The 13,476-nt window shown below is 41.0% G+C and overlaps 1 protein-coding gene across 10 annotated transcripts in view; it reads left to right on the top strand.

Moving 5' to 3' along the window:
• The first annotated feature begins 509 nt into the window (after window positions 1-509).
• Window positions 510-13,476, top strand: part of LOC124031990 (plasma membrane calcium-transporting ATPase 3-like) — a 31,985-nt gene continuing 19,018 nt past the window's right edge. For 8 of the 10 annotated variants that reach the window (XM_046343891.1, XM_046343894.1, XM_046343892.1 and 5 more), the window contains exons 1-6: window positions 510-1,047; window positions 3,329-3,960; window positions 6,106-6,303; window positions 6,537-6,794; window positions 7,044-7,169; window positions 12,771-12,902. In XM_046343891.1, the coding sequence (XP_046199847.1) occupies window positions 3,744-3,960; window positions 6,106-6,303; window positions 6,537-6,794; window positions 7,044-7,169; window positions 12,771-12,902 (931 nt within the window). In that variant the 5' untranslated portion in view covers window positions 510-1,047; window positions 3,329-3,743. The remainder of the gene's footprint in view (window positions 1,048-3,328; window positions 3,961-6,105; window positions 6,304-6,536; window positions 6,795-7,043; window positions 7,170-12,770; window positions 12,903-13,476) is intronic. The other 2 variants (XM_046343899.1, XM_046343900.1) reach the window with 1 other exon arrangement.

The following is a 13,476-nucleotide window of genomic DNA, read 5'->3' on the forward strand; positions in this document are numbered from 1 at the left end:
ACACGGTATTGGTTACTACATGATTCCATATTTGTTATTTCATAGTTTTCATGTCTTCATCATTATTCTACAATATAGAAAATATTAAAAACATGAAAACCCCCTTGAATGAGTAGGTGTCCAAACTTTTTTTAGTACTGTATGTAAATGGGATGTTTCAGTGTTTATTTTTAATACATTTGCAAAAAATTCTAAAAACATGTTTTTACTTTGTCATTATTGGGTATTGTGTGTAGATTGATGCAACAAACGATGTAATCAATTTTAGAATAAGGAAGTAACGTAACAAAAGCACTGTAGGCCTATCTACCTCCATAAATTGATTAAACCACTCTGATTTGAATTTATTATAATGATGATTTGATGATGATTTTTATTTGTAAACATTTCGTTTTTCCAATTGCTGTCTAAGGCTCAGACAGTCAATCTAGGGATATAGTACCAATATTCTGGTCAAATTGTACTGTCAGGGTGTGCAAGCGGAGGGGTTGCAGGGAGGGATACGAGCGTCAAGCTCGGCAGTGGCAGCATCCATCCATCCATCCATCCACACCCTCCCTCTCCTACCCGTCGCATAGAACAGCCCATTTTAATGTTGCAATCACCTTAGGACGATTGCGGTTAGCGAGGTATCTTTTCAGCATGTAGACCCAAATTCTTGCTTACCTATTGGAGTTTATGCTCTATTATCAGACAAAAAATAACATCAACGAGAAACATTGGGAACAACGACAAGAACAGTAGGCCTAATAATATCAAATAGCTACCTGCAGTCCATAACCCTTCATTTATGCAAACACGCTAATATCTACCCTGTATCGTTTAATTTTCTTCAGCATTAGAGGAATTCCACATAGGCCTAGACGTCTGCACAATTTTGTGCACTACATTTTTATATGCTGACCAGAAACAACAGATGGGACATCACGTCGGTATACATCCCTCAAACGTTTTTTTCTCTGTCGGATTTGAAGTGAATTTGAAAGTGAAGAACATAGGATTTTCTGTTTTTCTAAACTCCCAGTTTACGTCATTGGACATGGCCGGGTGAGTATTTGTGTTCTTCTATTATAATGATAGGCTAAGGATAATATTGACTCAAAATGCCTCGTGATATTTGAATGGCCTGTGAAAATGTCGATGATGTGCACTATTTATTTATATTATTATTATACCTTTCTCGCTAGAGGGCTATTGATATATTATGGGACTGGTGGGCTAATACTGACTACTCCATGATAAAACACGTAGCCTATTCATGCATCCAACACTGAACATACAGTGGCTACATTACCTTTATCAATATGAAATGCTATAAAACATTTATCAATTATCTAGGTAGGCTACATTAATGTTGTGGGCAACAGGAATCGATTATGATTATGATCATGATTATGAAGCACTGGCATCTGGAATATCTAGAATCCCGATTTGTCGTATTCTGGGAATAGGGAATAGGCCTACCGGTCACTACTATGATTTATGTCTGAATCCACAGAGATGAGTTATTCTGCAAATTAACCATAGCCGGTGTCAATCCGGTGTTAACCTTGCAGTAGCCTAGGCCAGCTCACGTATTAAATGTAGCACATTCACGCGGGTAGAATTGTATCGTTTTCCCACTATCAAGAAACGCAATATCTTCCAATCGTAAGTGCTGCAATTCCTCTGAAATCTGTTGCCTCGAAAATGTGTTCTTATTCATATTAGGCCCATCATACCCCATTCCACCTCTAGCAAATAAAAATAAAATCCGAATTTAAGAGAAGGTGTATAATTCCATGCTTTGGTGTTCATTTATATCGTAATGGAAGGATATCGTTGACAAAATAGATTTTTTGTGCAGACCAAGGTTAACAACTGATATCTGAAGGTTACAAGTAAAGGGCACGGTGGATTTTTGACAATGTACTACTACAATAATACATGCTCCGTGTTGCAAGGAAAGGGATGCTTTTTTAAAGTATGATATATCAACAGCTATGGTTCCATTCGCTCTTTTGATACTGTGGAAAGAACATCTTAGTATAATGCTTCGTGCCACGATGGAGGTACTTTTACCCTCGCATCACTCCGAGGAGAGTATCCTCTCTGAATCACAGATCGCCGAGCATCATGGCTGTGCGCGTCGCCTTGGTAAAACCCATTCTAGACATGGATTGGCTATTTCCATAGGAGCGTGACGACGCTCATTCAGAAGGCGGTACTGCGAGAACAAATATATTCTAGAAATATGTTTACAGTTTGTGTTTAACCTTAAAAATGTCCCTTGGATTTGGATCATTCCTGGGGGCATATAGTAGGCCTAATTTGTCATGTATTGATGGAATCGCATCGAGGGAATAACATTCTGTTTTTTAAAATTTTATTTTACCTTTATTTAACCAGGCAAGTCAGTTAAGAACAAATTCTTATTTTCAATGACGGCCTAGGAACAGTGGGTTAACTGCCTGTTCAGGGGCACAACGACAGATTTGTACCTTGTCAGCTCGGGGGTTTGAATTTGAGCTTGCAACCTTCCGGTTACTAGTTCAACGCTCTAACCACTAGGCTACCCTGCCGCCCCAAGATTATTATGCAAACGTAAATAATTATACAAAGATTAGAAACGTATAGCATTAGCAGGCTAAAAGCTTGTCAAATTCATTATGGCCAAAATAATTAGCAAATCCCATACACACCATCAGATTATTTGCGTAGGCCTTTAAACCATTGACTATGAAGTATAAAACCACAAGGAAATGTAAATATTTCTTTGTAATGATTACAATTTGAAGTCACAATTCAACGATTTGACTTGGAGTCATAGATAAATAACAGTATCAGTCTTATAAATATATTGTATATTTGCATGTGTTTTCATCCCAATGCCTTTCTCTTAATTTTTTTAGTATGAGTATTCAGGATGGTTACGTATGTCCCCATGATCAGAGAGCCAACCCACTGTTAAGTTGTTTCAAGCCAGAGAGGCCTTAACCTCCTAAATCAATAAACTCCAAATCAATAGTCCTCTTATAAATAAGTTATGGTGTCTGTTTTTTTTTTTTTTGTTTGTTTCTTCTCCCAGTGAAGGGGGTGTGGGATTCCAGCAACCCCTATTGGGTCATTAGGAATTCTCTTTGATGCAAATGATAGTATTTTCATGACATGGTGACATCCTGCCAAGACCTTGAATTCCTTACAATCTGAGAGTTATTTTGAGACCTGGGTTTATAGTCTTTTAAGGGGACTAATAGTTATTGTTCTCTGTTGGCAAATGTTCACAATTTGATTTATAGAAAGGTTTGAATGATGAAAGAATATTCTCTACAAAACCCCTTTTCTCCAGCCTCTAGGTGAATCCACCTTCTGAAGCATCTTACTCTTTATACTCAAACACTTGAGCTCTTATTTTTATTTCTCTCCTTACAAATATCTGGCTCTATGGATTGGTATCCTCCCTATCATTTAGCTTGATGCCCTTTTCTTTTCTGAAGTTGTGAGAAACATCAGATTAAGGTCTCTGGTGGAATAAACCACCTTCAAATCACACAACAAAAACATTTCCATATGTTCTTCCACACATGCCTTGATATGGAGAATCATAGAAGGGGAAAAGGAGGGAGTGGCATGGGGGAACATTAATCTAAAAATCACATAGTCAAGCATACCCCACTTCCTACCCTGGCCAAGGCACTAAAGGAGTCCATCAGAAAACCATTGTTTTTTGAAGAATCAACACATTTCTATAACCACACATTATCATGGGGGACTTAGCCAATAGCTCGGTGGAGTTCAAACCCAAGAAGCGAGGTAGTGGAGGGGGAATGGAGGTCAACCATGCAGGGGACTTCGGGGCTACTCTGGAGGACCTGCGGGACCTAATGGAGCTGAGGGGTGCAGAAGCCATTCAGAAGATCCAGGAGAACTACACGGACACAGAGGGCCTCTGTCAGAGACTGAAGACCTCCCCAGCCGATGGTGAGAGTCTCACTCAGACACACCACTCTCAGAGTGACATACTTCACTTGTAACACAAGATGCACATTATTAGTCCACCTTACTAATCAAATTCAAACCAATATGTTAAATCAACTGAATTGTTTATGAAGAACCAGTTGATGATATTGTATGCCGCAGCGCCACTGCCGTTGTGTTTGCATAGACGGTTTCTACTTTACTCAATGTCATCATTTGTACTGTCCTCATCCGTCTGGTTTTCTATCTGTATTTTTGTATTCCCAACCCAGTCTGCCCGAACATGCTTTCATGTCGTTGCTAAGCTACAAAAGCATCAGCAATCTGGTGGGTGTGAGGCAGAGACAGACACCTCCTCTCATTCATCCTCCAGCAAACATCAAATCGGCCCGAGGAGAGATGCTCAAAGCTATAAGAGCATTTCATGTTTTCAGCATAATTACTTTATTTTCACTATTATAGTTTCAAATTATGTAATTGAAAAAAAACTCTGATGACCTTAAATGATACAAATGCCTTACTGTTTTTCACCATATCATCTTAAACAGGGATTTTTGCTTATACTGTTGAGTAGAATGGGAACTTTCCAATTAATGTCGATTTCAGTTTCAATTTACTTCAGTGGAAATGACTAAGTAAAGAGCAAAGGAGTCTCATTTGTATTTGCATTTTTAAGAGCAATTTTAAATATTCCTGTTTTTACAATTTAACACACCTCTAATATCTGCAAACATTTATAATTATTACAAAACAATGTTTTATAATTAAATAGAAATATATGTTTCAATAATCAAATCAAATGTTATTGGTCACGTACACAGATTTGCTGATGTAATCGCAGGTGCAGTGAAATGCTTTCTAGCTCCAACAGTGCAGCAATACCTTGCAATAATAAAACAAAACACACATAATCCAGAAAAATAAAGAAATTACGAAACATCAAAACGAGCAGTGTCAGATACCGGACTATAAATATATATACATATAATATCCAAAAGTTATTTCCAGGTGTAGGTAATAATGAAATAAACGTTCTGAGGAAATAATATAATAAATGACCCCCCCTCCCCCAAAATGATAGTAAATACTGCAGAGTTGGCTAGGAGCTAGAAACAGAGTGATCATGTCTGTCGGCACCATCTTGTTAGAGAGATCAAGATAAATGTGTTCATGAACCTTTCATTACCATAGAAACGGCAAGAATATGGTCTGAATTAGTAAGGGGAGTTTTCACAGTTTCCATTCAGATAAATGATTAATTTGCATATATCCTCAACCTGAGATGTCGCTACTCACGTGTCTTTTTGTCATCAGACTGTTTCACACAATTTCTGAACTTGGTCAAGGTCAAATGGAGTTCTGTGTGCAGTGCAGGCCTAGCTCTGGTTATAGTGCGACTACATTTTGACTACCCGACGAAATGGGATTGTGTGAAAAAGAAACAGTTAAAGGGAGAAGGAGAGAAAGAGATACAGAGTGAGTGATTACTGGGTTGCCAGTAGCAGCAGGTGACGTTTGGCAGGGAAGGACATGAGGAGTGTGTGACAGTCTGCCTAAGTGTGCTTGCCAGAGCACACACCCCACAGAGAAGCAGACACACTGACTTAGCCATCTGTGCTGTTCCCACCCCATCTATCTCACTTCAGCAAGAGAGCACCCAGCACTCAAACATGTATGTCTGTCATATGATGCATGTGAGTGAGTCTATTGACATGTACATTTACAGAAATAATTGAATGATGCCTTATGCTGTGTTCTGTCTGCTCTATTGTAGACATTTTGACAGCACTTTATTTGAATGCTCTGTCATAATGCCTACACAAGGCTATAAGAAACATGGCCTAAACTGTCATTTTCTCAAGTTCTATGACCATGTCCAATATAATGTAATGACTGTTTATGACAACAGTATTTCACAAGGCCAGTTTCTAATATGAACCTGTAAATCATGATGCACTGAAACTCAACAGATTCATGTCAGAGACCTGCAATTTGACAAATGTTTAGTCTTATGTAGGCATCCTGACAGAACTACCCCCCTTACCTACTGAATTCACGCAAGACTTTAATGCCCTCTAATAGCGTTTTACATTAAATCCAGTGAGGCGAATGAAGGGATGTTCAGTAGCAGTATTCCCTCTCCTCTAGGCCTATCGGACAATCCGTCAGACCTGGAGAAGCGTGGCCAGGTGTTTGGACAGAACTTTATCCCTCCTAAGAAAGCCAAGTCGTTCCTGGAGCTGGTCTGGGAGGCTCTACAGGATGTCACTCTCATCATCCTGGAGATAGCTGCCATCATCTCCCTCGCACTGTCCTTCTACCAACCACCCGGAGAGGAGAGCGAAGGTAGGTTTGACTGACTTTCCAGGTATTGAACTTGGCCTTTCCGCATGCCTTAAGAAAGCATTAGCCCTCTGAGCTAATGCCTCGATATTACCTCTGGGAGCGAACCTAAGTTTTCAGTTCTATCAGTTAAGGTAACTCATCAGATGAGCGGAGTTCTATCTTTCCTAATTACTCTGCCCCCTCTCTTTCTCTGTCTCTCTCTGTCATCTTTCTCTCTCCCTCTCTCTCTGCAGCGTGTGGGAACGTGGCGTCCGGTGCAGAGGATGAGGGCGAAGCAGAGGCTGGCTGGATCGAGGGCGCAGCCATCTTGTTGTCCGTAGTCTGTGTGGTGCTGGTGACGGCCTTCAATGACTGGAGCAAGGAGAAACAGTTCCGGGGACTGCAGAGCCGCATCGAGCAGGAGCAGCGATTCGCAGTGGTGCGGAACGGCACTGTCATCCAGATCCCCGTGGCCGAAATGGTGGTCGGGGATGTGGCCCAAATCAAATACGGTCAGTCCAGGATCAGGAGAGGTCACCTGTGTAGTATACCTGGTTAGACTATCTACATAGCTACCTGTGTAAAGCGCATTTGTGGCATTTGTGGTCCTTATAACAGCAACCATATAATTCATTAAACATATCTGGTATTGTGTATACTTTTATTAAGCAGTTATAACGATGTTTGGATCTTTATAATTCCTTATAGATCCTTATAAGTCTCTGGTCCCATGTGTCCTCCTGCATCCCGTTCCCACACAGGCGATCTCCTTCCTGCTGATGGGATATTGATACAGGGAAATGATCTGAAGATCGATGAGAGCTCGCTGACAGGAGAGTCTGACCATGTAAAAAAGTCTGTTGACAAGGACCCTATGTTGCTGTCTGGTGAGTTGTTTGCATATAATACAGTAGTTATGTTACAGTTGGGCGACAGAGGCCATGCTAGGGGTGTTTGCCTCTGTGCAGTGTGTGTGTGTGTGTGTTCTAGGTGCTTTCTTAAGCGTGTTCTTTTGTTTCTTGTACGTGCCTACGTGTGACTGATGAGCTGCCTGAGTGAATGTCCTGTCTAATGTGTCTGTATGCTGGCTGTAATGCTGGGAGGGGAAATCTCATTGCCTCTCCCAGTAAGAGAGTGACTCCTCCCTGTTCCATGGAGCCTGACAGGGCTAATCGGATTGTAGCCCCTGGTCAGCTTCCTGAGCATCGGGTCATGGCTCCATTCGACCCACAGGACACCCTCTCTCATCCTTCTCCCAATAAGGATACTCGGAACTGGACTTTGCTACTCACTCCATAGGTCCATTGCCTGGCTAGGCCTATGCAGAGATCTAAAATAAGAGCGTGATATTGTGATCATGGTGTAGCAGCCTCATCCACATTGCTGTAATGGCGCAGAAGAACAAATGTTGAACGTTTTTAGATGCAGGTTAAGAAATATGTACGATACGATTGGTCAGTTATTTCATCATGATGTTTTTTCCCGGTATGTACCTGTCACGCTTACATACATCACTTGATGTTTGGGCCACAGGATACTGGATGATTGCAGGGGGAATGTATCAGTTCCAGTTTAAATACATTAGCTTTACCTGCTCCGACCATCTACATGCTGTGGTTGAGTGCACATATTCATAACCGTCTCAAGCCATTTCATATTTAAGCAATCACAAACATTAAACATATTTAGCAGTATTCTGCACTATTACTGATTGTTCTTTCTCACAGAGGGCTATTCCACTCCCTGGTATTAGGGTATGTGAACAGTGTTATTGAGCAACCCCTGGTCTCTTGTGATAGAGTAGTTTAATTAATGGGAAGATAATGAAGCTCTGCTGCACAAAAGTAATTAGATCACCGGTCAGTAGGAAAAACAGAGGAAAGTGACCTTACACAGTGATTAAAAAAGACAAACGACATTAGCCACAGATTATTGAGTGTAATTCTGCATTGACACTGGATTCGAACCTGCGTTCCCAACGGCACACCTCACTCAAGCCAACCAAGACGCAAGCTTGTCAGTCCAGGAATGAGAGTTGGCTTTTAGGTTTTTAGGGAAGATGACATCACTGTGTAATGTTAACCTAGTCGTCCACTATATCTACACTAAACAAAAATATAAACGCAAACATGTAAAATGTTGGTCCCACGTTTCATGAGCTGAAATAAAAGATCCCCTGAATTTTCCATACACACAAAAAGTTTATTTCACTCCAATGCTGTGCACAAATTTGTTTACATCCCTGTCAGTGAGCATTTATCATTTGTCAAGATAATTCATCCACCTGACAGGTGTGGCATATCAAGAAGCTGATTAAACAGCATAATCAGTACACAGGTGCCCCTTCTGCTAGGGACAATAAAAGGCCACTCTACAATGTGCAGTTTTGTCAACAAACACAATGCCACATATGTCTCAAGTTTTGAAGAAGCTTGCAATTGGCATGCTGACTGCAGGAATGTCCACCAGGAATGTTAATTTCTTTACCATAAGCCGCATCCAACATTGTTTTTGAGAATATATAAGTATTCATACCCCTTGACTTATTCCACATTTTGTTCTGTTACAGCTTGAATTCAAAATGGATTAAATAGATTGGTTTTCTCCACCATCCACACACAATACCCCACACTGACAAAGTCAAAACATGTTTTTTGAAATGTTTGCAAATGTATTGAAAATGAAATACAGAAACATCAATTTACTCAGGATATTCACACCCATGTTAGATTCACCTTTGGCATTGATTACAGATGTGAGTCTTTAACAGCTTTGACACACGGATTGTACAATATTTGCACATTATAATTTGTCAAGTTGGTTGTTGACCATTGCTAGACAGACATTTTTACGTCTTGACATTTTCACGCCGACTTAAGTCTACACTGTAACTAGGCCACTCAGAAACATTCAATCTCGTCTTGGTAAGCAACTCCAGTGTATATTTAGCCTTGTCTTTTAGGTTATTGTCCTGCTGAAAGGTGAATTCATATTCCAGTGTCTGGTGGAAAGCATACTGGACCAGATTTTCCTCTAGGATTTTGCCTGCCCTTAACGAATACAAGCATACCCATAACATGATGCAGCCACTACTAAGCTTGAAACTATGGTGAGTGGTACTCAGTAATGTGTTTTATTGGATTTTCCCCAAACATAACACTTTGTATTCATTGCTTTGCCAATTTTTTTGTAGTATTACTTCAGTGCCTTGTTACAAACAGGATGCATATTTTGGAATATTTTTATTCTGTACAGGCTTCTTTCTTTTCACTCTGTTAGTTAGTATTGTGGAGTAACTACAATGTTGTTGATCCATGCTCAGTTTTCTCCTATCACAGCCATTAAACTCTAACTGTTTTAAAGTCGCCATAGTGAAATCACTGAGCGGTTTCCTTCCTCTCCGGAAACTGAGTTCAGAAGGACTCCTGTATATTTGTAGTGACTCTATGTATTGATACACCATCCAAAGTGTAATTAATAACTTCACCATGCTCAAGGGGATATTCAAAGTCAGCTTTTTGTATTTTTACCCATCCATCAATAGGTGCCCTTCTTCGCGAGGCATTGGAAAACCTCGCTGGTCTTTGTGGTTTAATCTGTGTTTGAAATCCAGATAATTGTATGTGTGGGGTACAGAGATAAGGTAGTCATTAAAAAATATTGATAAACACTACTATTGCACACAGAGTAAGTCCATGCAACTTATTATGTGACTTGTTAAGCAAATTTTTACTCCTGAACTTGTTTAGGCTTGTCATAACAAAGGGGATGAATACTTATTGACTCAATACATTTCAGTTTCAAATTTTTAATTAATAAAAACATTTTAAAAACATAATTCCACTTTGACATAATGGGGGTATTGTGTATAGGCCAGTGACACAAAATCTCAATTTAATCCATTTTAAATTCAGGCTGTAAGACAACATAATGTGGAAAAAGTCCAGGAGTGTGAATACTTTCTGAAGGCACTGTACATCTAACCGGTCTCACAACTGCAGACCAAGGCGTCGTGTGGGTGTGCGGTTTGCTGATGTCAACGTTGTGAACGAAGTGCCCCATGGTGGCAGTAGTCTTATGTTATGCACAGACATACCGTAATGAGATCCTGAGGTCCATTCTGAGGCCCATTTTTTTAAGGTATCTGGAAATACATTTATGTATTCTCAGTCATGTGAAACCCATAGATTAGGGCCTAATTTATTTATTTCAATTTAGTGATTGTCACGCCTTGGTCATAGTGTTTTGTGTTTCGTTATATATTTGGTCAGGCCAGGGTGTGACATGGGTTTATATGTTGTGTTTCGTATTGGGGTTTTGTAGGCATTGGGATTGCGGCTGAGTACGGGTGTAGCTTAGGTTGGCTGAATGAGGCGGTTCAGAGTCAGGTGATTCTCGTTGTCTCTGATTGGGAACCATATTTAGGTAGCCGGGGTTTCACTGTGTATTTCGTGGGTGATTGTTCCTGTCTCTGTGTAGCGTTCACCAGATAGGCTGTATTAGGTTTCACGTTCCGTTTGTTGTTTTTGGATTTATTAAGTTATTTCATGTATCGTTGTTTCTTCATTAAAGAACATGAGTAACAACCACGCTGCATTTCGGTCCGACTCTCTTTCGACGAACGAACGCCGTTACACTGATTTCCAGAACTGTAACTCAGTAAAATCTTTGAAATTGTTGCATGTTAGATATATATTTTTGTTCAGTATACAAATAGAAATAAACACTTTTGAAAACATGATTTTTCTGCAATAACAATCTTTGAACAGCATATCAATGCAAACAATATTTATGGACATTTTCTCTTCTGTTTTAGGTGCCATATACACTGCTCAAAAAAATAAAGGGAACACTTAAACAACACAATGTAACTCCAAGTCAATCACACTTCTGTGAATTCAACCCACTTAGGAAGCAACACTGATTGACAATAAATGCCACATGCTGTTGTGGAAATGGAATAGACAACAGGTGGAAATTCTAGGCAATTAGCAAGGCACCCCCAATAAAGGAGTTGTTCTGCAGGTGGGGGGACAGACCACTTCTCAGTTCCTATGCTTCCTGGCTGATGTTTTGGTCACTTTTGAATGCTGGCGGTGCTTTCACTCTAGTGGTAGCATGAGATGGAGTCTACAACCCACACAAGTGGCTCAGGTAGTGCAGCTCATCCAGGATTGCACATCAATGTGAGCTGTGGCAAGAAGGTTTGCTGTGTCTGTCAGCGTAGTGTCCAGAGCATGGAGGCAATACCAGCAGACAGGTCAGTACATCAGGAGACGTGGAGGAGGCCGTAGGAGGGCAACAACCCAGCAGAAGGACCGCTACCTCCGCCTTTGTGCAAGGAGGAGCAGGAGGAGCACTGCCAGAAACCTGCAAAATGACCTCCAGCAGGCCACAAATGTGCATGTGTCTGCTCAAACGGTCAGAAACAGACTCCATAAGGGTGGTATGAGGGCCCGACGTCCACAGGTGGTGGTTGTGCTTACAGCCCAACACCGTGCAGGATGTTTTTCATTTGCCAGAGAACACCAAGATTGGCAAGTTTGCCACTGGCACCCTGTGCTCTTCACAGATGAAAGCAGGTTCACATTGAGCACATGTGACAGACGTGACAGTCTGGATACGCCGTGGAGAACGTTCTGCTGCCTGCAACATCCTCCAGCATGACCGGTTTGGCGTTGGGTCAGTCATGGTGTGGGGCGGCATTTCTTTGGGGGGCCGCACAGCCCTCCATGTGCTCGCCAGGGGTAGCCTGACTGCCATTAGGTACCGAGATGAGATCCTCAGACCCTTTGTGAGACCATATGCTGGTGCGGTTGGCCCTGGGTTCCTCCTAATGCAAGACAATGCTAGACCTCATGTGGCTGGAGTGTGTCAGCAGTTCCTGCAAGAGGAAGGCATTGATGCTATGGACTGGCCCGCCCGTTCCCCAGACCTGAATCCAATTGAGCACATCTGGGACATCATGTCTCGCTCCATCCACCAACGCCACGTTGCATCACAGACTGTCCAGGAGTTGTCGGATGCTTTAGTCCAGGTCTGGGAGGAGATCCCTCAGGAGACCATCCGCCACCTCATCAGGAGCATGCCCAGGCGATGTAGGGAGGTCATACAGGCACGTGGAGGCCACACACACTACTGAACCTCATTTTGACTTGTTTTAAGGACATTACATCAAAGTTGGATCAGCCTGTAGTGTGGTTTTCCACTTTAATTTTGAGTGTGACTCCAAATCCAGACCTCCATGGGTTGATACATTTGATTTCCATTGATAATTTTTGTGTGATTTTGTTGTCAGCCCATTCGACTATGTAAAGACACAAGTATTTAATAAGAATATTTAATTCCTTCAGATCTAGGATGTGTTATTTTAGTGTTCCCTTTATTTTTTTGAGCAGTGTATATATAAAGGTACTCTGTTTAATATAGTGTTGATAACTCAGTTATTTCCATGCCTATTTATGAATTTCATCTGTGTGTCCCCTTAGGAACTCATGTGATGGAAGGATCTGGAAAGATGCTGGTTACTGCTGTGGGGATCAACTCTCAAACTGGAATTATCTTCACTCTACTGGGGGCTGGAGAGGGTGATCAAGAGGAGGAGAAGAAAGACAAGAAAGGTAAGATAATAAGACATACTGAAGGTGTAATGTCTTTAAGATGTTGTTATCATTGGTATAAAAGCAAATATAGTAGCCTACATTTGAATCTCAATACATATAGCAGGGATGCTTAATATGGATATATACTGTACACGGATGTATTTACATATGATTGACTTGCAATGTCTGTTTCTTATACTGTATATACACAGAGACATGTATGTATCAAATAAATACATTTAAATGAAAATATATCATGCATTGGCAGTTTCAATAGGTGTGTTGAAATGATGCTCCATTTAGCTGTGAGTCATTTAAGACCGGATGTTACTTCTGCTGAGAAAGAGAGAGCAGAGAGAGTGGTCCTTCTGTAGCTCAGTTGGTAGAGCATGGCGCTTGTAGCGCCAGGGTAGTGGGTTCGATCCCCGGGACCACCCATATGTAGAATGTATGCACACATGACTGTAAGTCGCTTTGGATAAAAGCGTCTGCTAAATGGCATATATTATCACTGAGCTGTGCAGTGTATATTTACAGTACATAGGCAGAGACTTTCCTCCCTGTTTCCCTCCCCTTGATATGAAGAGAGTGG

This window comes from Oncorhynchus gorbuscha, linkage group LG03, assembly GCF_021184085.1.
Source record: "Oncorhynchus gorbuscha isolate QuinsamMale2020 ecotype Even-year linkage group LG03, OgorEven_v1.0, whole genome shotgun sequence".
Lineage (NCBI taxonomy): Eukaryota > Metazoa > Chordata > Actinopteri > Salmoniformes > Salmonidae > Oncorhynchus > Oncorhynchus gorbuscha.